Below are 26,483 nucleotides of genomic sequence, written 5' to 3' on the forward strand. Positions count from 1 at the left end.
GCTCTGGGTACGACAAGCATACACAACCTTATAGTCACGGTTTTGTTGGTCATATCCGAACCCATACATCCCGACAGACGGCCAGGCAGGCGCGTCGTCGATTTTCTTGATTTTCCTGGTGCAAGGGTTACACATGATGACTTTCTAGTTGATTCCTCGGAAACACAGAAGCCCATTGTGGGCTACCAGATACTTGAGAGCCACTTCAGGGACCTTAAGTGATGAGTAGTTTGTAGTGTACTGATTCTCCCTGACCAGGATGGAAAAGAGGTACAAGTGGACCCCGGTTGTCATCATCCGTGGCAAAAAACGTGGCTAGTTTATCCTCCTGGTCATTTTTGTGGAAATCTAGGTGCGATTTGACGAAATCCGGCGAAGAGATCATAGCAAGCCACGCCTTTGAAACGCATTGGAAGCGCATCAAAGTTTTCACCGGCAGCCTTGGCAGAACGTCGGAGAATATGAGGTCCTGTGGTAGATGAGGAAGTAGGCTCCGAGGAAGGCTCCTTACTTTCTGATGATTAGAAGCAAGGGATTGCATCAACATATTGGGAATAGCCATAAGCTGCCTGTTGGAAAATGATAGATTGACTTGAAGTAGTGTATGGAATGATTCTTATTTATAATTTGGAAAAAAATAGAAAATATATTTAATAAAATATGTTTCGAAAAAAAACTTGTCCATGTTTTCCCAATTTCAATTTCTTTACAAAGAATTTTTTTTTTTTTTTTTTTTGGTGGTTGTTCAAATGGACAACATATATCTACACTTCTAAAAAAAAATTTCAAGTATTATAGCTAGCAAAGGGGTTGAGACTAGAGATTACCTTCTCAATCTAAGGAGTTTCAATGACCACTGAAGAGATCGGGCTAATTGATGTATAGAAACCTTGTTTTTTCAATCGAGAGATGGGAGTCAAAAGAGATTGAGAGCGAGAGAAAAGAATAAAGTGAGAGGAGACTTGAGAGAGAGGATTTTGGCGTAGAGAGGGAGACAATGTGTGTGTGGGTAGAAGACGAAGTGGTAAAGAGCATATAAAGGTTTAGGGTTTGACATTTGGACGGGAGGAAATTAGGTTGGCCGACGAAAATAATTTTCATTTAGAGAATTGGGCTGGGCCTATTAATTTGTTTTCCATTTTGAAAAGGTAATGAGTATAATAACAAAAATATATGATAATAATAAGATATAATCCAATTATATCATAAAAACTTGGATCAATCTAAATAAAACTTTATATGGAAACCAATTTCCATATAACAAATCAAAACTTTCCATTAATTAATTAATTTCATACCAAAATTTAATTTATATGTAATCAATTAATTACTATTATAATATTATTTTAAATTAAACATTTTTAATCTAAAATATTATAATCATGGAAACTTACCTAAATACCATTCAATTATCACATAAAGAATCTGCACTATTTAAGAAGAAAAATAAATATTTCAAGATTATAATAATATAATTATTACTACCATAAAAATCATATTTTAAATGGTAATAATTATATATTATCATCAAATCTTCCAAAATATTAATTTTCAAATATAGAAAATAATCATTATGATAATAATTAGTACTACAAAAAAATCTCATATTTTATTTGTAGTAATTAATTTAATGCCAATTATCAATATAGAAATTTTTCAAATATGATAATAATTAATATCACCAAAAATATCTAATATTTAATTTGGTAATATAATTCTAATTATCATATCTAGAAAATTTTCAAATACAATAACAATTAATATCACCAAAAATATCAAATATTTAATTTCGTAATATAATTCTAATTATCATATATAATATATTAATAATATAATATTACAATAATATTATTTTCCCATGCGTAAAAACACTGCTAACCAAAAGTCAAAACTAAATCCGGTGGCAGTATCATCATCGTCAACACCATTGGCCAACGGACTTCCGGCTGTGGACAACGACTCCGGCCAACCTGTCGCACCAGCACCGCATTTTCCGGTCATGAGCAGAATAACAACGATGACTATATATAGTCTGGTTTCGGCCTAATGGTGCTAGCCTTTTAAAAGCCCAAACTAACCAATATTGAATTAATTCATTAATCATTTATTAATGTATTAATTCAATATTGATAACTCTTTATCGATTTCTTTTAAAGTTATCAGCATTACCACAAACCATTAAGGTGTGACTTTCTAGGTTCATAGTCAAACTAGCTAGCAACGAGTAATATGTAATAACCCATTATTAAATAACTCGTAAGTCATGAGTGACACCAAGCAGTATGTCATGACTACCTATTTGACCATGAATATATTTTAATATATTATAATGAACCTTTCCGTTACAAATATCGTGCAACATTCCTTCCACACAACACTTGTTCCGAACCAGGTAAAGGTCATGGTCAAACTTGGTCAAAGTCATAAACCTGGTCAATATGTCTATTCAATATTCTTAACCTGAAATCCAACTTCATTATACTCGAGGCTAAATATCAAAGCCCATTTCGTTCTTTTTGCGAGGCAGAACCAGCTAGCCTAACAAACTAAGTTTGTCTTGATAGTTTTACTTGTAGCTGAATGACATTCTATAATTTTTTTAATTAGGAAGTCACAAATTTAAAGTCACAAACACTGGACATATACTGCTTTATTAACCAAACATTTATATTGATTTTTTAACCAAGTCAAACAACTAATAATGGTCAAATAGACTAAAATTAGCTGATAGGCTAATTATTTAGCAAGCAGGGTCATCTCCAACCTAATACACCAAATTCTGCACCAAATTATACACCAAAAGGAATATTTTCAACATATTTTCACACCAAATTTTATTCATCTCCAACCCATTACACCAAATTTTATTCCTACAATAAAATAATTTGTTTCTCATAAATTAAAACTTTGTTTTTTTTATTTTAATTTTTTAAAAATAAAATTTAATTGTGTTGCAAATAATATTTTTATTCTACAATATTATTACATAATACAACTATTATATTTAATTTTCAAAATTACCATATTGTTCCCACATATGCTCAATCAATGCATTACGAAGTGCATAATGCGGTTCTTTGTCTTTTATTTGTCTTTGTCGAGTAAGAAATTCTTGAAATACAGCAGCACCATCCCTACCTATTTGAACTTCAAGAGCTGGCACTTCTCTCCAACTTTGTATAGCTGCTTGCTCATCACGTTCATTCTCAATGATCATATTGTGCATTATAATGCAAGATGTCATTATATCATGCAATACACGTTTATCCCAAAAACGTGTCGACCCCTTGATTATTGCAAATCGTGATTGGAGGACCCAAATGCACGTTCTACATCTTTTCTACATGATTCTTGCATCGTTGCAAATAACTTTTTCTTTGGCCCTCGAGGTTCATGAATAGTTTGTACTAAGGTCGACCATTATGGATATATACCATCAACTAAATAATATCCTGTATTGTACTCTTTTCCTTGAATAGCATAATGAGCTGGAGGTGCTATACCATTTTGCAAGGTTTGCAAACAAATGAGATGCCTCCAACACATTAATGTCATTATTTGACCCTGGCAAACCAAAATGTGCATGCCATATCCACAAATCATAGTCAGCTACTGCCTCAAGAATAATAGTTGATTCTCGACTATGCTCAGAATATTGTCCTTCCCAAGCTGTTGGACAATTTTTCCAAGTCTAGTGCATACAATCTAAACTCCCAAGCATCCCTGGAAAGCCACGACTCTCGCCAATTTGAAGCAGGCTTGCAACATCATTAGCATTAGGTGCTCTTAGATAGCGCTCCCCGAACACCTCTACAATTGCTCGGCAAAATCTCTTCAAATTTCAATTGCAGTTGATTCTCCGATTTGAATGTATTCATCTATTGCATCCGCTGGTACTCCATAAGCCAAAATTCGAAAGGCTGCTGTTACTTTTTGTAAAGTAGACAAGCCTAGCCTACCAATTCTATCTCTTCGTTGCACAAAGTAGTTGTCGTGATCTTCAACGGCGTTGACAATTCGTAAAAACAAATTTCGACTCATTCGAAATCGTTTACGAAACATTATTTCATTATATTTTGGATTTTCTGAAAAATAATCCGCCCATAACCTTCGATCACCATCTAGACGATCATGATGAATCACTCTATGGCCAGGAACTGAACCACCGTGCCTTGAGTCACTAGCTTGATTTGCCATATTTCCATATAGTAAGCCATGGTAGTGTTGTTGGTAGCATATACATTTAGTAATGCTTGCTCTTGTGATTGTATGATAGTAGCGAGATCAAGCTCATCATCCGATTGTTGGGATAAAGGTGAGGGTAAGGGTGAGGATGAAGATGAGGACGAAGAAGAAAATGGCATAGGGCGTTTACCACTATTGGAATTCATAATTCAATTTTAATATGATGAAGAGCTAAATGATAACTTTGGATGTATGTACTAGTATTTATAATAAGATATCAGGAGTGTTTTCAATCGTTGGATTAAATCTCAATAATCTTAACCGTTCATTGGTATGCATATCTTTCCAACACACATCCCAATGAAGGATATGAAATCCTATCATAAACTTTATCAGGAGCTAGTGTTTTCAACTGTTGGATTAAATCTCAATAATCTTAACCGTTCATTGGTATGCATATCTTTCCAACACACATTCCAATGAAAGATATGAAATCTTATCACACACTTTATCTAGAGTGTTTTCAACCGTTGGATTAAATCTCAATAATCTTAACAGTTCATCATTGGTATGCATATCTTTTCAACACACATTCCAAAAAAATCTCTATAAATACTACACTTGAATTGCCAAAGCAAAATCACCACTCTTTGGATTCTCAACCCCCCTCTTTGATTTTGCAATACCTCTCCATTCTCTTTGCAAAATGTCGAGCTCACGCACAACCCGAACTGCTTCATACTCAATCGAGGAAGATCAACTTCTATGTTGTGTGTATTGTGATATTGGCCAAGATCCTAAAATTGGTAAGAATCATCCAAAACAGATTTTTGGACTCGTATTGGGCTTGAGTACTACCAAATGCTACTAGCAAATAATACTAATATTCGACCTTGGAGATCTCTTCAAACTCGGATGCTGAATATACTGGCAGCTGTTTCAAAATTAAGAGGATGCATCTGCCAAATTGAAAACATGAACCTGAGCGGAGCGTCTAAACAAGATATTGTGAGTACTTTATACGTGTTTTATTAATCATTTGCTTCATTGTACATATTTATTATTTAGTTACTTATATTTATCATTTATAACAACTAAATAGAGCAAAAGATTTAATGTCACAAGATGCCAAATTTCAAAAGGGGTTTAGATTTGACCACGTAATATGGCCTATCGTTAAGGACCTTGAGAAATTTAGCTCTACTCCTAATAGAGACGTAAGTGTTAGTAGTCGAAAGCGAAAGTACCGACTTTGAAGGATCATCATCACTACTTGATAGAGCTGATAAGTCAATAGGCTCATCATCTTTTTTTGATGATTGAAATGACGATTTTGAAAGTGCATACCCGATTAATGAAAACAACAATGCGTGCGAACGTCCTACTGGAAGGAACAAGGAGAAAAAAGAAGAAACAACTCAATGAAGAAAGTAGAGAATTTTTTTAAATCCATATAGACAGAAAATGAACAAATAAAAAAAGGCAAAAACTTGTGTGAGACCATCTCACCATGAGACGGGACGGGTCGGGTCAATATGTAAATGTAATACTTATATGCACAAATGTCATACTTATATGCTCAAATGTAATACTAATCAGGAATAAAATTTTTGTTACTTATAAGGGTAAATGTAATACTTTTAAGGGAAAATACAATACTTTTACATTTCGATTTAAAAGTATTACATTTTTCCTCAAAAGTATTATATTTGCCCTTATAACTTATAAGTAAGGGGCATTTGTCAATATTACTTATTATGAAAAATGTATTACTTTTTCTCTTATAAGTAACAAAAATTGTATTCTTGATTAGTGTTATATTTGAGCATATAAGTATGACATTTGCATGGTGCTTTGACCCGACCCGGTCCGTATCACGAATAAAGATCCGTGAGACGGTCTCACACAAGTGTGACCCATAAAAAAATTATCGAAAATCATCAAGGTATACTTGAAAAAAAATTATGAGGTTCAATTGTTAAAAGCTCATACTGAAGCAAGGAAAGTAGAGTTGGCAGAACGACAGGAAGCGAACAGACAACGTCGAGAAGAGAACAAAATCTTACGCATAAATTTAGATTCCTCACATATCCAATGGTGCTCGAGTCTATAAGGAATGAACAACTACAAATTGTTGCAAAGAGAGCTAATGAACAAACATAGAGAGGAGGCGTTGAATCAAGTAGTCAATTTAATCAATATTTTGACAATTTGGGAGAAAATGGAGGTGGTCTTGGAGATATTTAAATCTAAGTATGTTTTGTTTAATTTCATATGTATAGGTTTAGCATTTGGCAGGACCACAGGAGTGCATGACAACATAAGATTGAATATCTTTGAGACTTTGAATACATTTGTGTTGACCTGTTGAAGTTTGTTCATGGTTCTGCTTGCTTTCCATCGTCTTCATTTGCAGCTCAGAGTTTTTTCCACTATACTCCTCGATGGCATCTTCCTTGCCAAACCCAAACTCACATATTTTCACACTCAAACCGATCTTTACTCAAACCCCATTACTTTTTCCTTGTCCTCTTCAGAGCACAACTCTGTCATCTAAAGAGTCTGCTCTCTGGTTTATGAATCTTATACCAATCAAGAGAATACCCATTTCAAATCCATGTTGCCAAAACTAGAACTGCCTTTGGATAGCGAACTCTTGACTCCAGAACAGTGTATCACTGTTGTGGCTTCTTTGGCTGATGAGGCGGGCTCAATTGCTGCCTTAAGTTTCTTTCATTGGGCAATTAGATACCCAAAATTTAGGCACTTTATGCGGCTTTACATAGTTTCATCAATGTGTTTGATGAGAAATGGGAATTTTGATAGAGCCCATGAAGTCATACATTGCAGGATATTTATATAGTAATGGAGATTAATGGTTCAGATGTCTACCATGCAAGTTTAGATAATGTTTGGAGTTGTGGAGTTATAAGTATTATTTAGCTTGGTGGAGATGATTTTGGATAATCGAGAGATACCTCGAGAAGTCAGTTTATTCGAAAGATCAGTTCGCGGAACATCGATGTCTCGAGAGATAGGAATGTTCGAGAGATACATCGAGAGATCAATTCGATCGACAGATGTCTCGATAGTCTTTATGCAAACTTCCAACTCTCGAGAGATGCGAATCTGTGAAGCGTTCTATGACTCGAATGCTGATGTGATATATGTAAGGGTAAGTAACGTACACATGTTTTAGTATCTCTTGTTTTGCAACAAGTATATTGCATTGGGGATATTAAGACTAGAATGTGTTTTTATCACGTTTATCATGCATGGGTACGTAACTTACGTAAACCGGATTATCCTATCCAAAACTGGTTGGAATTTCAAAAATATGGTTGAAGGTGGTTTGCCATCAGCCATAAACTTCCAGTAAACTGCTCCCAACGATTAGAATTTTCTCTATAAATTCTAGGGAGTATTATCTGATGAAAGAAGCCAGTTTTGCATTCTATCAAGTTATTTTACGGTTCAAATCTCTCCTAAAGTTTCTTTTCAAGCAACAAAGAACTTTGTTTCATCTTCTTGTATCGCATAAGATTTAATCTTGAAACCTCGTTGCTTTGTGAGAGGAAAGATTAAAAACTTATAGGAAAGTGATATCACGCATGAAGATCTCTTTTTCGTCTCTGTTATTCCTCATATTCCTCTCTTAAACCAACATTGCATGGTCAAGAATTTTGGTGAGATTGGGATGTTGAAGGAGGCTGTAGATATGGTTTTTGAGATGCGGAACCAACGATTGGTATTTAGTGCGAGGACTTTGAACTGCATTGTAAGTGTAGCTGCTGAAACAGGGTGTATAGAGATTGCTGAGAATGTGTTTGATGAAATGTGTGAAAGAGGTCTTTATCCAGATTCTTTTTGTTTTGAGTCAATGGTTGTTGCTTACTGTAAATTGGGGAGAGCTGTGGATGCAGATAGATGGGTGAGTGCAATGCTGGAAAGGGGTTTTATTGTGGACAATGCGACTTGTACATTAATTATGAGTGTGCTTTGCCAAAAGGGGTTTGTGAACAGAGCATTTTGGATTTTTAATAGGTTAATTGAACTAGGCTTGACTCCAAACTTGATAAATTTTACTTGTTTGATAAATGGGTTGTCTAAGTGTGGCAGTGTTAAACAAACGTTTGAGCTGTTAGAGGAAATGGTAGGGAAGGGTTGGAAACCCAATGTGTTTACTCATACAGCACTAATTGATGGTCTTTGTAAGAAGGGTTGGACAGAAAAGGCATTTAGGCTTTTCTTGAAACTTGTGAGGAGCGATAGTTACAAGCCAAACGTGCATACATATACAGTGATGATCACTGGATATTGCAAGGAGGAAAAATTGAACCGTGCAGAGATGCTTCTGAGTAGAATGCAGGAACAAGGCTTGGTCCCTAATGCTCAAACATATACTTCTCTCATTGATGGGTACTGCAAAGTGGGTAATTTTACTCGTGCTTATGAGTTGATGGAAGTAATGAAGAAAGATGATTTGTTGCTTAGCATTAGTACATATAATTCAGTAATTGATGGACTCTGTAAAAAAGGAGAGGCTCGAGAAGCATATAAATTATTAAAGAAAGGACTGGAAACTGGGCTATCTGTAGATTTAGTTACATATACCATTCTCATATCGGACTGTTGTAAACACGCTGACAGTAGGCTAGCTTTTGCACTTTGGTGTAAGATGGTAAAGTTTGGTATCAACCCTGACATTCATACATACACCACGCTAATTGTGGCACAATCCAGGAAAGGTTTGGTTCCAACAAAGGAAACTTTCACGTCCATGATATCTGGATACTTTAGAGACAAAAATATCAGTTCTGCTATGAAGTTCTTCCAGAGCATGGGAGAATATGGCTGTGCACCTGATTGCGTTACTTATGGTGCTCTGGTTAGTGGTCTTTGCAAGGAGTCTATGTTGGATGAGGGCTAGAAAACATTATGACACAATGATGGATAAAGGAATTTCCCCTTGTGAAGTCACACGGTTAACAATAGCTTATGAGTTTTGCAAGAAGGAAGAGCCTTCCACTGCAATCGCCCTATTCGATAGATTAGACAAAAGGTTATGGACTCGTACAGTTGATACATTGATCAGAAAGCTTTGCAGTGAAATGAAGGTTGACATGGCAGAGTTGTTTTTCCATAAATTGTTAGATAAATGCCAAATTGTGGATAAAATAACTCTTACAGCGTTTATGACTGCATGTTATGATAGCCAAAACTATGCCCTTGTTTCCAATGTAAACAAAAGGATTACAAAAGATAATCTTTGCTCTTCTGTTTTGCATTCCCACTCAGCTTGACACATTCCATGGAAATAATTCTTTCTCCTCTGGGAAGAAATGAAATTGGCGGGTCAGAGAAACAAGGAATTCAATTACAAGGGTCCGGTCCCTTTCATAAGCATATAGAACGACATATGACTAAAATTTTGGTAAGAGTTTTTAATTATTTTTTTGTACATAATTACCATCAAATCATTTATTTCTACCATTGTGAAGATTTTATGCTTTGCAGGGTTCTCTCAGATGTTGTTTGGAGGTTTAAATGACAATTATTCTCAACAGTTAGTTCTATAATCATTGGAATCCCATGAGCGTGGCCGCAGGGAAAGAGAACGGACACTGAGGCTTTGCACTCAATTCAAGATTTCAAGTGACACCATCAACCTTGATGCACCAGCCTCATGAACACTAGTCATTTGGTCTGCTAAGGAAAATAGCATCTTTATTTCGGTGTACTTTCTCAACCTATTGAAACACAAAGAGTAACAGTTACCTCCACTGAGGCTCGAACCCACTCCCATCATCCATGTGGGAGTGTTAACTGGGACACCGGATGCCACTAGACCACAAGGTCTTGGCTTATTTCGGTGTACTTGCTTGATAAAACAAATGGAGTACTGTACCTTGCAGCATCGTGTCTGGTAAGCAAGCATGCTATACCTGAAACATGGTATGGAAGACCATGGACATGTGGGGCCAGTCAACCTCTTAGCACATATTTTTTGTAGTTTTGAGAACTGAAACTGCTGAAAAATACATGCTTCTTTGTTATTTCTTTTGGCTGTGCGTCATTGCTGAGATAGCTTGGTGCCATTGTTGATGTCAATGGACCCAAGGCAATGAGTACAATCGGGATTTACACAAATTTTTTTTGTGTAATTACTCTATTTTGATGTATATGGAATGCACATGCATGCCCATTCTTGGTATTGTTGCTCTAGAGCTTTTGGTTGCCCACTTGCCCCTAGGCTTTGTACCAGATTTCCCATATTTTAATGAAGTTGAGTTCACCTTAAAACAAACAAGTCTTTGTCCTTCATTAAGTTTTTCATATTTTATAAATAGGTTATAGGTGTATACTTGACTTTTCCCAGCTTACATTACACTAACAAACCTCAAGCAATAACAGAGCCAGCCATGGCAAGTGAAGAGCAGAAGATGGATGAGTTAGCTAACAAAGTAGAAAACAATGTTCATCTCCAAGAATCCCCAGATCTCCCACAAGAAATCATCCTTGATATTCTCCTGAGGTTGTCGGTCAAGTCACTCCTACGATTCAGGTGCGTTTCCAAATGCTGGCTTTCTTTGATCTACAGTCCTCAATTCATCAAAACCCATCTCGAGTTTTCAAAGAAATTTGGGCCCAAACGGCTTGCTCTCATGGCCACCCGGTTTGGTCAACCCGAGATCTCTTCTACTTACTCCATAGTTTGTGAAAATTCTTGTATTGTCAGAGTAGTTGAGCTCAACCACTTTCAGAAAACTGCTGATATACCTTTGCTCTGCATTCTGGGTTCCTGCAACGGATTGCTGTGTCTGTTGACCTCGTATAAACTCTTGATCTGGAACCCGTCCACGAGACAAACAAGCATAATAGATGACCCGGTTTATGAATTTAAAGATGTTGGGTATGTAAGATATGGATTTGGGTACGATGAGTCCCATGACGATTATAAACTGGTGAAGATATTCGGTTCCCCGCCTCCTATTGATGATCCCGACGGCATGTTTGAAAACACCATTATGGTTTGATGTGAACCTTGTCTCGACGATACGGTGCATTTCCTGCAGCTGGAGAAGTACGGGGTCAACTGGCTACGCAGAAATCAGGGGATCGTGCTGTTCCTTCCTCTAGTGCTCCTGATCAATCTCGTCCTCTGACTCCTCATCCTCGGACTCCTCCTCAGTGCTGTCGTCTTCCCCATCGTTGCCTACTTGCTCTACCTCCTGAGGTATGACCAAACCCCTCAGCCTCTTGTGGGGAATGTGATAGCGGTCTATAAGCGCTCTCCTTTCGTCTGGTGGCATCTTGCTCAACTCTTGGGCGGTGATGTACTCATTCCCGTCTACCCGGAATAGACCAAAGTGCTGCAGATTCGGAGCATTGAAAACACCGTGAACTGGCTGCTTAGCTAACTCCGCAGTCACGTTCACCCTCTTTTTCTGAAAAAATCCAACTCAAAATCATCCCATACGGCCGATTGCGGCGCTTAACTGTCTTGCAAAACTCCATATGTGAAATCATCAAACTGGGCAGGTTGAACTTCACCCTATGCTTCAAGAAGTAAGCAAAGGTGCACTCTAAACCCGCCACTTCCTTGCTATTGTTCTTGTTAGGCAGCAAACTCTCCCTTACGAGCATGGTCAAAATCCTTTGCTCTCCCGTCAGATCATACTTAATAGGCCTGGCATCCAAGGTGATGCCCTCCTCACGCCCCAACATATACTGCAAGTAATCACGAAATCCTACCTCTGGGGTCTCAATCCAATAATGCCTATCATACTGACATACACCTCCTAATGGGAACTTGAATAACTTACCAAGCTTAGGTGGGTCAAGGGAAATCTTCACACCCTTCACAATTGTTGTGAGCACAGGTACCTAGTCAACCTTTTTAACCCGCATATTCTGATAAAACTCATTAACTAGATTGGGGTAGACTACATTCTCAATGAGCAAGAATTGCTCCAACAAGCCTTGAAAATTTAACATGTCAACAAGCTCGGGCGAGAAATGTAGAGGGTTGAGAGCTTTATCATCGAGGACTGAATACCAGATGTTTTCTTGGCCATCTCCCATCTTGTTTGGACTTCCTCTTACTGTCGGTTCGGAGCTTACTAGGCTGCTCGTGTAGTGCACCAAAAATGGAGGAGACGTGCACAGTACTCTCTCGGCCGAACGATGTGCTACGCTTGCTGCTCTTCCGGATCGACTTCACGGAGCTCTGGAAAGCTGTGACACTGCTACTGGAAAGAAGAAGACGGAAGAAAAAGAGGTCCGGTAGATCAAAGGAAAATGTAGGGTTTTTAATCTGGGTGGAAAAGGGAAATACGACATTGCCCTTCTTACTAGCGGAACGCCTTAGCGGATTCACCCTCACTGTCGCTCTGCTGCACGTGCTCGTGCGGAACACCTCCACGGACCAACCCATACCGCTTCTCCCTCCCGCAAGGCTACGCGGAAATGCCCCAAGGCGCGACCAGCTCCGCGCCTCTTTTCTGCACTACCAAATCTACCTTGGTTTAGAACAAAAATCGAGTCTTGCAACCTAAGACCAATAAGTCAACGTGGCTGGATGGTCCGGTCTCTTACTGCTTCTGTTTTGTCGTGAGTTCGAGCCCCTCCCACGCATACTTGGTGTTTATCTTCCTTGACTAACTGAAATTCCTACGCAACTCGTATAACTCACTTAAAGGTTCAACAACTAAAAGAGATCAAAACTATCCCTCCCGCACGACATGCCTATATGCAATGCAACTAGAGATTAAACTCGAGGGTTACCTTCATTCACCCCACTAGCTTCAGCCTGAGTTCGGCCCATCACGAAGATCTTCCTTTGCTGTGGCCCAGACTGTGGTCCACGACCACCTCCCGGCTTGCTCCCGCTCTTGCCATCGGTCTCTTTCGGGGGTCGGGTCGAAGTCTGCACCCCTGGGATCCTCCTTTCCCAGACACACACTCGAAAGCCCTATGACCTCGCTGACCGTAACTGAAACACTCAACCAAGTGCCCTTCACAGTTCCTCCCTAGATGATCTCTCCCACACCTCCTGCAATGAAAGTGCCGCTCTCGGACTCCGTCACTCCTAGGCCCTTGCCCCAAGCCAGGGCGGGATGTGCCTCCACTGTTGGCACCACTCCTCTGAAAGCTTCCTCCCGAGCCGGAGCCGCCAAGCCTATGCCTCTTGGAGTTGGACGCACTACCCTCCCCGGGCCTCTTAGAACGGTCCTGCGCTTCCCGCTGGATGGTCAGCACTCGATAGTGATCTACCGCACTGCTGTAGGCCTCGCTCAACGTTTGGAATTTGAACACAACCAACGCCATACGAGTGTCCAAGTCCAACCCGGCTACAAACCTCTCGATCTTACTTTCTTCCGTCGGGGCCAAAGCTGGGGCGAAATGAGCCAACTCCAGAAAACGCTTATGGTACTCCTGCACAGACCGGGAACCCTGCGTGAGGCGCAAGAACTCCTCCTGCATAGCCGCCTTCACATGCGCAGGATAGAAACGAGTGCGCATCCTATCCTTGAAGGTCTCCCAGCCGAAGTTAGGTTCCTGTCGGATCGTTGGGCCCTCATGAACCCACCAAAGATCGGCTTCCAGCTGCAAGTAGAAAATGGCCATCTCGACGCGCTGTCCTTCCGGGCACTCCACCACCTCCAGGATCTTGTCGAAGGAACGGATCCACTCCTCGAGCACCACCGGGTCTTCCTGCCCTGTGTAGAATGGTGGATGCTACCCTGCCACGTTCCGGACTAAGTTTGGTTGCTCACGCTGATGGTTCTGAAACATCGCGTTCCCGAGGAATTGAGAGATATGCGTCAGCTGCTGGAGGTTCTGCATCAGCTGCTCACCGAACGGAATATCAGGAACATCCTCGCGTCTTCGGGGTGGCACCATGACTGCTACGAAGGGAAGATAAGCTACGAAAAGACATGTGGCGCTGCGGTCGGCATTCCCAATTCGCGCAATTCAGAAGTGAGAACACACCCACAACAAACAAGCAAACAAGCAAAGCAGATACAAGCAAGATATAAACGATTAAAACGAGTCCTCATCGCGAGTCCTAGTTCTCACACAGTCCTAGAGTCATGTTTCCTTAACTTCTACTGTTCAAGTCCTAGAGTCTCAAGTGTTCAACCCTAGGATTCCTACTTTAGACCTCAACACAGGCTCTGATACCAACTGTGACACCCTGACTTTCTTTTCGTTGAGATAGGTATAACTTAAACATAAACGCTATAGATCTCATAAACTAATCATAAACATAGCAGAAGCATATATAAAACCTTAAGGGTGTCATGCCACACCTAGGTACAATCCATCCTAGGCGCACAGGCTAAAATCCATAAACATCAATCCAAAAAGGTAAAGGCAAAGGTAAATGTCAATACATAATCCATCACTAGGGCACGCAGGCCCAAAAGTCTAATACAGAAACTAGTCTAAGCATAGCAAAGGGAGACTAGCTCTATCGCGCTCTCAGCTCAGACTATGGCATACCTAGAAAACAGTTTAGAAAACAGTTAGCAAAAGAATGCTAAGCAACCAATCACTCACACTCGTGAGAAGCTACGTAATATAATAGAGTTTGTAAATAGATTTACACACCCGTATAGAATATACGCACCAACGAACTGTTCTTTATGTAAATCAGAGACTCAGCAACGATAAGCTGAATAAATCACAAACCAAGACTCTTCCAATGAAACCAACATCCAATACGAATACCCAAGACAACAAGTCTATCAACAAGGTACCAACTGAATCATAATTCCAACAGAATACTCACAAAAGAACCAACTAAACCGCAATACCAAGGAACAAGATACCAACTGAGATACAACTCAACCAAGTAACCCCAAAGAAACCAATCGAACCACAATACCCATCATCAAACCAACCACCATATCCATATCACAACACAGAGGCAAATGGAGCCCATTATCACAAAGGCAAAGGCCCAACACAGAGGCAAATGACGCCCATTAGCACAGAGGCGAAAGCCCAACACAGAGGCAAATGATGCCCGTTACCACAGAGGCAAATAATGCCCATACCATTCCTTTCAAAACACCATACACAAACACCATAATTCAACCAATTAAATCCCAAGGTTACCAAAGATTCAACAAAATAAGAAATGCTCATAAAGACTCAAGATCTCCCACATACCAACTCAGATTCACCCACAAGAATCACTCACCAACAGTGTTCATCTCATAATATGAACATAGTGCATACTCAGGATAATAATCAAGGAATAAACTAATGATACCAACTCAAGAGATCAAGATAAATGTCCAAAGATCGTGAATAAATACTCAAGAATCAAGGTGAAATACTCAACAAGATGCTCAATACACATTCCAGAATCAAAAGGAATCAAACAGAGTTCAGAGACCTCAAAACAGACACTAGATCAGAATATCATTTGAACTAGCGGAACATAGCGATGGAACAACCTGGCCCGCTAGACTGCACTGCAAGAATACACGGAAAAGGTTCACGGTACACACCTCTCCGCCACACCTTTCCGTCCTTACACTTGCGGAACACATTGGCGGGACACATTATACCGCCAATGTGCACCGTAAGTGCACTCCAACTCACAGATTCTAGAATCGGAACAAAACACACGATGAATCATCCCAGAATACAAATCATGCTCAGAATACACATATTACACATCTCAGAAGCAAATAAACCATGGAATCCATAACAAGAATTACCCATACACATCTAAACACAAAGGATCATGAACACAAGTCCAATAATCCACAAATATAGGTTCACAGACCATCAAACAAAGCTATAACCCCAAGAAATTTACAGGATTCCAACACCAAATCATATATATAGATCATGAGTGAAAATAGGTTTAGTGAGACATGGATAGTTACCTCTTGGAGCTCTTCTCAACCAAGCAATCCTCAAAACACCTCACAAAGCACCACCTCCTTCTTGATCATCTTTTTCCCAAGAAAGATCCCCAAAAGAATGTAATGAGAACTTATAAAAGACTATGAAAACATGATGAGAAATGATGTCTTCCTAAGGAGAAATACTTACCCAAGTGCTATAGACCTTAAAAGAGCAATCTTGACTTGAAATCTTGAAGGATGAAGTGTAGTATATGCTTAGGGTTCTTAGAGGTGAAAGAGTAGGAAGAAATGTATTTTGCAGGAAAAGGAAAGAGCTAGGGGTTGTAAGTACAAGACTTTTTATATGACTAGGGAAAATGATTACATACACAATATATGTATCATATTAGGGTATTAAAATAAGACATGGGTTTATTTGTAAGAAATAGGTCATCCATACCCAATATTAATTTAATGAATATAAATATGGTCCTTCCAATGATTGGGCCATTATATAATTAATATACTTGTAAGGAATAGAAAGGATCCAATTAAAGAATATCCCTTACAAAATTAATTCAAGGAAATTGGGCCTTGGATTAAATAAATAATTCCGGATGGGAAATATATTTATCTATGAAAAGGTCGGAGCCCAATTAAATTAAATTAATTACACGGTATAATTAATTACCGGGTTTTAAGGCTTGAATTAAATACGGGTTATTACAATATCAAACAAACATTAAACATGTATAGATTTAATTATTTTCTTCTCGCCTTTTGTTGGTTCTTCCTTCTCTCTTCAATCCTTTCATACTGGCTTAACCATTGTGTTATCCTCCTTACTCTTCTTGAGATGTGTTCCTCACCGCATGGTTGTATTATATGTCTCTCAAGATTTATGATTGCTACGATCTCGGATTAGAGATGCATGCATTAATAGAGAAGACTATAAGTAGATTAGGGATCGAGGTGAATTTTTACTTTTGCCCTCTCAAATCTATAATGTTTCTAGGTTAAATCCTAATCAACAATAGTGGAAAGAGATGAAAAGCAATTGTCTAACAACAATGGTGTGATGAGTTTCGATATAAGCTATAGTAATGTAGGAGGGGGCGGAAGAGTGGATGAAAAATATTTAAAATGTATATATGCCAATAGGGAGGAGGTTATTCGTGGATTTGGGGGGTGGGTGTTGGAACACGAGCTCACAAATTTATATATGTTCTGTAGTTTTAATTTAAATTTAAAGTAAAATATTAACAAAAAACCATTCAACCTAGCAGACCCTGCACGTGCGTGCAGTACACGTGCAGTTGGTGTGTAAAACTCACACTAACATTCTTTCTTTTTTTTTTCTTTTTCTTTTTACTTTCTTCTTCAGTGTATGACCCAAAAAAAAAGAAAAAAAAACTCACACTTGAATAATATTTATAACTTATGCGACTAGGACGGAGGTTTTTTTTTTTTTGTTTTTTTTTTGTGTGTGTCTATTTGGGAGGTAGTTTTGTGATTCGATCGTACAAATCAATAATTTTTTAAATGTAAATTTCCTAAGTAATGTTTTTGAAAAATGAAATTAGAAATTTGGATAAAAGAAAAATTGAGGAAATAGAGAATGAATATTAGAAAATTGATGAAATGAAAATCTGAAAAAAAATTTAAAACATAGAAATGAACTAAGCTACCCTATATCAAACAAATATTTTACATGTATAGATTTAATGATTTTCTTCTCGTCTTTTGTTGGTTCTTCCTTCTCTCTTCAATCCTTTCATACTGGCTTATCCACTGTGTTATCCTCCTTACTCTTCTTGAGATGTGTTCCTCACCCCATGGTTGTATTATATGTCTCTCAAGATCTATGATTGCTATGATGTCCGATTAGGGATGCATGCATTAATAGAGAAGACAATGGGTAGATTAGGGATCGAGGTGAATTTTTAATTTTGCCCTCTTAAATCCATAATATTTCTAGGTTAAATCCTAATCAACAATAGTGGAAAGAGTTGAAAAGCAATTGTCTAACAACATTGGTGTGATGAGTTTCGATATAAGCTATAGTAATGTAGGAGAGGGCGGATGATTCGATGAAAAATATTTAAAATGTATATATCCTACTAGGGAGGAGGTTATTCCTGGATTTGGGGTGTGGGTCTTGGAATTCGAGTTCACAAATTTATATCTGTTCTGTAGTTTTAATTTAAATTTAAAGTAAAATAATATAATTTTAAAAATAAATATTATACCAAAAAAAGAAAAACAAAAAACCTTTCAACAACCTAGCAGACCCGGCACGTGCGTGCAGTACACGCGCAGCTGGTGTGTAAAACTTACATTAACATTCTTTCTTTTTTTTTTTTTTCTTTTTCTTTTTTACTTTCTTCTTCAGTGTATGGCCCAAAAAAAAAAAGAAAAAAAATACTCACACTTGAATATTATTTATAACTTATGCGACAAGTACGGAGGTTTTTTATTTGTTTTTTTTTGTATGTGTCTATTTGGGAGGGAGTTTTGTAATTCGATCGTACAAATCAATATATTTAAATGTAAATTTCTTAAGTAATGTTTTTGAAAAATGAAATTAGAAATTTGGATAAAAGAAAAATTGAGGAAATAGAGAATGAATATTAGAAAATTGATGAAATGAAAATCTGAAAAAATTTTAAAACATAGAAATGAACTAAGCTACCCTATATCTAACAAACATTAAACATGTATAGATTTAATGATTTTCTTCTCGTCTTTTGTTGGTTCTTCCTTCTCTCTTCAATCCTTTCATACTAGCTTACCCACTGTGTTATCCTCCTTACTCTTCTTGAGATGTGTTCCTCACCCCATGGTTGTATTATATGTCTCTCAAGATCTATGATTGCTACGATGTCGGATTAGGGATGCATGCATTAATAGAGAAGACTATAGGTAGATTAGGGATCGAGGTGAATTTTTACTTTTGGCCTCACAAATCTATAATTTTTCTAGGTTATTAAATCCTAATCAATAATAGAGGAAAGAGGTGAAAAGCAATTGTCTAACAACAATGGTGTAATGAGTTTCGATATAAGCTATAGTAATGTATGTGAAAAGCTTAGCATACGGAAGCACATGTAAAAGAAGAATAAGGAGCGTGGTTTTATTTACGGTAAAAGATCACATATTCTGAGTACAGGAAGCAAAAATTTATACAATAAAATGCCTAATAAATAGGCAACAAGCAGAGAATATGAAAAAGAATAGGACCCTCTTGTTACTTAAAATGCAAAAATAAATAACGTTATTGACTGGCTCCAACACCCCTCCTCAAGCTGGATGGTAGACAGAATGAATACCTAGCTTGGACGTAAAACTTGCCAATGATCTGGGGGCATGTGATTTAGTAAAACAATCTACATGCTGATTGCCACTTGAGACATGTAAAACTTTCAAAATTCCTTTCTTGATCTGTTCACGAACAAAATGACAATCAATTTCAATATGTTTTGTACGCTTATGAAAAATAGGATTTTCGGCAATGGTAAGCGCTAACTGACTGTCAGAGAAAAGAACAGATGCGGCAGAAAGCGTAATGCCTAAGTCAGCTAGTAGGAAAAGAAGCCATTGGAACTCACAACTTGTGGCTGCAGCTAACGCACGATATTCTGCCTCCGAAGAAGACTTAGACACTGTTTCTTGCTTTTTTGACTTCCATGAAATTAAAGATTCCCCAAGAAAAATACAATAACCAGTAACGGACCGTCTAGTTTTGAGACAAGTACCCCAATCAGAATCAGAGAAACCACGTATCTGTAAGGTTGAATTCGCTGAAAAGAGAATACTTTGACCGGGTGATGAGCCTTTAATATATCGGAGGACTCTATGTGCAGCCTGCAAATGAACATCCGTTGGAGCATCAAGGAACTGGGATAACTGTTGCGTAACAAAAGAAATATCTGGCCTTGTGATCGTTAAATAGAGCAACTTCCCAACTATGCGCCTATAACAATTAACATCGGCCAAAATAGGGCTATCAAGATGTAGTTGTTTAGGAGAAAGAACCATCGGGCTGTCAACTGGCTTGCTACCCAAAAAATCTGTCTCGGCTAACAACTCTAAAGCGTATTTTCGTTGGCAAAGATTTATCCCTTCATGACTACGAGCCACCTCCAAACCTAGAAAGTATTTTAGGGAGCCCAAATCCTTAATACCAAAGGTAGTGTGGAGATGATTCTTGAGTTCTTAAATTTGAAAAAAATCTGAACTAGCAACAACAATGTCGTCAACATAGACTAACAAGGCTATAAAGGATTCCCTAGACCCTCTAGTGAATAAAGAATGATCGGACGAGGCTTGCAAAAAACCTTGATGGACAAGTTCTTCAGTCAACTTTTCATTCCACTGTCTGCTCGCCTGCTTTAAACCATAGGCAAAGACATATACACTTCCTCATGCAAATCGCCATGCAAGAAGGCGTTATTAACATCAAGTTGATGAATATGCCATCCTTTAATTTCACTAACAGCTAACAAAGTACGAATTGTAGTAACTTTAGCAACCGGACTAAAGGTATGTAAATAGTCCAAGCCTGGAGTTTGAGTGTAGCCTTTCGCAACAAGGTGAGCTTTATACCTCTCGACCGAACCATCGGCACGAAACTTAGTTCGGTAAACCCACTTACAACCTATAGGTTGTTTATGTTGCGGTAGGGTAGTTAACACCCAAGTATTGTTCGCATGAAGGGCATCTAACTCTGCTTGCATGGCATCTCGCCAACATTTGAAACGAACGGCTTCATTGTAATTCTTTGGTTCAACTACACTAGAAGTAGCTANACATGCTGCAACAAGTGTGGTGTGTTTCGGAGTTGGACACAAGAAGAAGACAAACCATTTCGCACCAAGTGGCAGTGGTAATCCTTCAAATATGATGGTTTAGTTCTAGTGCGTGTTGACCGACGCAACCCGGGAATGGGGGAACCAGAAGCATTCGTTTGGCCAATGTCTGTTGTACTTTGCTCAAGAATATTTGTTTGGTTTGTAGAAGCACTGGGATGATCATCATGCAAAACAAGCTGGTTAGTATGAGAATCTGCAGAAATATCATTACTTTCATTGCCATCAAGAATATTTGTTTGGTTTGTAGAAGCACTGGGATGTACATCATGCAGAACAAGCTGGTTAGTATGAGAATCTGCAAAAAATATCATCACTTTCATTACCAACCAAAGTATCACAATTTTCATTATTTGTGGTCTCATGTTCAACTAGATTTTCAGAAACTGTAGTGTTAGGTGCTTCTTGTTGTACCCTGCCCACTAGACTTGGCTCATTCTGTGCTGAAAAATCAAAAAGAGCAAGTTCAGTTATATCACTTGATGAAGGAAAACCTGAGCTTCCAGAGAAACTGGCTATAGGCAGAGAACCAATTTGAGTGGATTTACACTCTAAGGAGTCCCAATTAGGATTGGCTGCGGCAAAAGGAAATCGAGTTTCATAAAACAACACATCTCGAGATACAAATATGTTTCTGTTCTGCAAATCGTAAAGCTTATACCCCTTCATTCCTCTTTCAAAACCAAGAAACACACAAGGCCGAGCTCGGGGTGCAAACTTGTGCCGGTTCACACGCATGGCAGTGGCATACGCCAAACACCCAAAAACCCGTAAGTTATCATAATTTGCCGCTTTACCAAAAAGAATTTCAAAAGGTGTTCGGTTAGCAATCACAGGAGAAGGAAGCCTATTAATCAAATACACATCATGCGCAATACAATCAGTCCAGAAACTTTCATGTAACGAAGCTTGGAACCGTAGCTCTCTTGCTACATTTAAAATGTGTTGGTGCTTGTGTTATACCACACTGTTCTGTTGTGGAGTTTCAACCCAAGATGTTTGATGTTCAATTCCTTTTGAAGCATAAAATTCTTTCATTTTGAATTCCAACCCATTATCAATTCGAATAACACGCACGCACATTGAAAATTGTGTTGCAACATATTGAATAAAGTTCTGCAAACACGTGCGTGTTTCGGCCTTAGCTTTCATGAGACATACCCAAGTCATACGACTATGATCATCAACTATAGTAAGAAAAAAACGATGCCCATAAATTGATGGGGTATGAAAAGGACCCCAAATATCTAAATGGATCAACTCAAAACAGTGACTAGTAAAATTTTCGCTAACTGGAAAAGCTAGTCGTTTTTGTTTAGCCAAATGACAAATCTCACAAATAAAATTGGAATCACTATTTATGGACTCATTATGCAATTCTTTTATTCGACAAAATGAAGCATGACCCAAGTGATAATGCCAAATATCAAAACCTTGTGTAGAAGAAGTAACAAAGGAGCGTGGATAATTTGCATGCATCTCCCTTTTATTCAAAAGAAGCCGGTACAGCCCTTTGTCCTCCTTAGCTAAACCAATCTCCTTCCGGCCCTTGCCCATCTGAATCACACAATAGTCAGCAAAAAAAGACAGACTACAACCAGAGTCTTTGGTTAATTTGCTTACTGAAATCAAGTTAAGTTCAAAACCTAGAACACACAACACACCTTTGAGACTAATGTGCTTAGTTAATTTAACAGAACCTATGTGTGTAACAACTTCTTTACTCCCAGTTGGCAAAACCACGGAGACATTTTGAACTCGAAAAGACTTAAAAAGACCGGTAACAAAGTTTATTATGTGATCAGTAGCCCCAGTATCAAATATCCAATCAGTGTATAAAGAAGAATGTTTACCCTTATCATCATCTTGCATGGGGCGAAAGGTGGTATAAACTGCACTCTTCATCTTACTTGGTTGAGCACCAGCAGGTAAATGAGAATTTTGAGGGTTCCCAGAACTAATAGTGGCATTTACCTTGCTTTCAACTCCAATGTCAGAATTTATTCCAACGTCAAAACAACCGTTTGGGATCTTTGTATAACCATCTGAATTAAACAAAGTACCAGTACCAACAGAGTTTGCAGCAGGCCTTTGATTACTATTCTGTTAACCTCGGCTTTTGAAACCCGGAGGATATCCATGTATTCGGTAACACTTTTCTACGGTATGTCCCGTATAACGACAAAAACTGCAAACAACCTTTTTATTGTTGGTGGAATTAAACTTACGTTCAAAGGACTTACCTCACGATACTGGCGGTCCAGCAGCAAGAACCATACTTGAACTGTCCTCAATACGCCCAAGACCAATATTGCCGTGGAAAACCTCTCGCTCTTGTTGTTGAATAAGAGAACAAACTCTGCCTACTTTAGGTAGTGAGGTCATCACCATAAACGTCACTCAGGCCTCTTAGAAAGGTGGTGACAAGTGTTGTTGATGGCGTTCCTGAATCTTAGTCAATAACCCATCTCTGTTCACAGAGACGCGTTGGTAAAGGCAATAGGTTTAACAACTCATCCCAAAGTAACTTGAACCGTGTGAAATATTCATTAACAGATAGGTCCCCTTGTTTCATACTATAGATTTCTCCTCGTAGGTCTGCGATACGAAATACGTCCCCTTGGGAAAACATTCTTTCAAGTCATTCCATACTTCTTTGGCAGTATCTAGCCAAAGAACACTTTGAGCAATTATGGGAATGACTGAATGTAGAATCAAAGATAGAACCATATTATTGGCCCTTTCCTAAGATGTGTAACAGGCATCCGTTTTGTTAGGAATTTTGATAGTGCCGTCAACAAAACCATGCTTGTTTTTTGATAATAAAGCCATTTTCATGGCTCTACTCCAAGTATGGTAATTGGTCTCGTTTAAAAGCGTCGTGACCAATATCAATGAAGGATTTTCTCCTGAGTGCACATAGTACGGGCTACTTGAATCGGTAGGGTCAAAAACAACCGCTACTTGGGGTGTTTGTTGTGTTTGATTTTCTGGCATTAATGGTGTAGATGATCCCTTAAAAATGGCTCAGATACCATGTGAAAAGCTTAGCATACGGAAGCACATGTAAAAGAAGAATAAGGAGCGTGGTTTTATTTACGGTAAAAGCTCATATTCTGAGTACAGGAAGCACAAATTTATACAATAAAATGCCTAATAAATAGGCAACAAGCAGAGAATATGAAAAATAGTAGAACCATCTTGTTACTTAAAATGCAAAAATAACTAACATTATTGACTGGCTCCAACAATGTAGGAAAGGGCAGATGATTCGATGAAAAATATTTAAAATGTATATATCCCCCTAGGGAGGTGGTTATTCGTGGATTTGGGGGGTGGGTGTTGGAATTCGAGCTCAAAAATTTATATATGTTATGTGGTTTTAATTTAAATTTAAAGTAAAATTTTAAAAAATTAAAAATAAATATTATACCAAAAAAAGAGAAACCAAAATCCTTTCAACAACCTAGCAGACCCGACACGTGCGTGTAGTACACGCGCAGTTGGTGTGTGAAACTCACACTAACATTCTTTCTTTTTTTTTTTTTTTTTTTTTTTTTTTTTTTTTTTTTTTTTTTTTTTTGGTTTTTGTCCCAATTCTTTTCCCCAGAGATTGCTGTGAAGAATGCATGTAATCTGTTGGAAATGAAATGACTTCATTGCAGCTTCTTAGCTATAGTATTATTATATATGTAAAACAGTCTTTTGAGAAGTTTTCATTCACAAAATATATAAGGGAGTTCATCTGCTGATTAGCCCACTGGGGCACTGCTATCATTGGCACCCCGAGCATGAGTGCTTCTAAGGCCGAGTTTCATCTGCAGTGTGTCATGAAACACGCGGTTGTCCCGTGGGACATGACCTGGAGTTGAGGGCACCATTTCACGATTAGATCTTTTCCCGATGTCTTGGATTTGAAATCTTTCGGGGGCTTGATTTCTTCGGATTCCCTGACGACCCACAATGAAGGAATCAATGGTCCTATGGTTTTTACTGCCCATTTGCTTCTCATCCATGTTAGTATCTGTCAAGTCAAAATTAAAAGTGTGTGTATATATGTATAGAGAGAGGGAGAGAGAGATATCATTAATCATTAACTATATNTTTTTTTTTTTTTTTTTTTTTTTTTTTTTTTTTTTTTTTTTTTTTTTTTTTACTTTCTTCTTCGGTGTATGGCCCAAAAAAAAGAAAAAAAACGCACACTTGAATAATATTTATAACTTATGCGACTAGGACGGAGGTTTTTTTTTTTGTGTGTGTCTATTTGGGAAGCAGTTTTGTAATTCGACCGTACAAATCAATGATTTTTTAAATGTAAATTTCTTAATTAATGTTTTTGAAAAATGGAATTAAAAATTTGGATAAAAGAAAAATTGAGGAAATTGAGAATGAATATTACAAAATTGATCTAATGAAAATCTGAAAAAATTTTAAAACATAGAAATGAACTAAGCTACCCTATATCAAACAAACATTAAACATGTATAGATTTAATTATTTTCTTCTCGTCTTTTGTTGGTTCTTCCTTCTCTCTTCAATCCTTTCATATTTGCTTACCCACTGTGTTATCCTCCTTACTCTTCTTGAGATGTGTTCATCACCGCATGGTTGTATTATATGTCTCTCAAGATCTATGATTGCTACGATGTCGGATTAGGGATGCATGCATTAATAGAGAAGACTATGGGTAGATTAGGGATCGAGGTAAATTATTACTTTTGGCCTCTCAAATCTATAATCTTTCTAGGTTAAATCCTAATCAACAATAATGGAAAGAGGTGAAAAGCAATTGTCTAACAACAAGGTTGTGATGAGTTTCGATATATGCTATAGTAATGCAGGAGGGGGCGGATGATTCGATGAAAAATATTTAAAATGTATATATCCCACTAGGGAGGAGGTTATTTCGAGCTCACAAATTTATATATGTTCTGTAGTTTTAATTTAAATTTAAAGTAAAATATTAAAATTTTAAAAATAAATACTATACTAAAAAAAGAAAAACAAAAAACCTTTCACGCTCAGCTGATGTGTACACGCTCAGCTGACCTGGCACGTGCGTGCAGTACACGCTCAGCTGATGTGTAAAACTCACTGTTGGTCCCGGTGGTAACGATATGAGTCTAGAAGGGGGGGGGGGGGGGAATAGACTCAAGGGTTTTTGAAAACTTTTTGAACAAGAGAGTTAAACGCAGCGGAGAAATTATATCAAATTTTAGTTTAACTTTGCACTTAGGTTTTTCTTGTAAAAGATGTTAGGTTTGAGTGGTGTATGCAATGCAATACGTAAACTAAAAGGAGAGAGAGAGAGAGAGAGAGAGAGTTTTTATAGTGGTTCGGCTGTTAACTAAGCCTACTCCACTCTTCTTCACAACACGTGAAGGTTTGCACTATAAACTCCTTTATAGTACAATCTCCGTTACAACAAGCTCCTTTGATCACTAAGCCCGGCAGTCTTGTTGTTGTAGGTTTTTCAACTTTCTCCAAGTTTACTCCGCCTCTTTCTACTTTACTTGTAGAGATGGTTGAAAAGTTGTGATGATTTTCCAGTCCTCATCAC

At 38.0% G+C, this 26,483-nt stretch overlaps 1 protein-coding gene and 2 pseudogenes across 1 annotated transcript; 2 read left to right on the top strand and 1 right to left on the bottom strand.

Moving 5' to 3' along the window:
- Window positions 1-214: 214 nt before the first annotated feature.
- Window positions 215-4,197, bottom strand: LOC116016014 (annotated as a pseudogene).
- A 2,368-nt stretch (window positions 4,198-6,565) lies between these two features.
- On the top strand, window positions 6,566-9,488 carry LOC116016015 (annotated as a pseudogene).
- A 1,119-nt stretch (window positions 9,489-10,607) lies between these two features.
- LOC116016017 (putative F-box protein At3g16210) lies at window positions 10,608-11,222 on the top strand. Its single transcript, XM_031256183.1, has one exon. It carries the CDS (start codon window positions 10,608-10,610, stop codon window positions 11,220-11,222), a length of 615 nt encoding a protein of 204 aa, XP_031112043.1.
- Window positions 11,223-26,483: the final 15,261 nt, after the last annotated feature.

Source organism: Ipomoea triloba, chromosome 4 (assembly GCF_003576645.1).
Source record: "Ipomoea triloba cultivar NCNSP0323 chromosome 4, ASM357664v1".
NCBI lineage: Eukaryota > Viridiplantae > Streptophyta > Magnoliopsida > Solanales > Convolvulaceae > Ipomoea > Ipomoea triloba.

What these genes read in the sequence shown, in the direction of transcription:
- LOC116016017 (XM_031256183.1), top strand. Translation starts at nt 10,608, where the DNA reads ATGGCAAGTGAAGAGCAGAAGATGGATGAGTTAGCTAACAAAGTAGAA.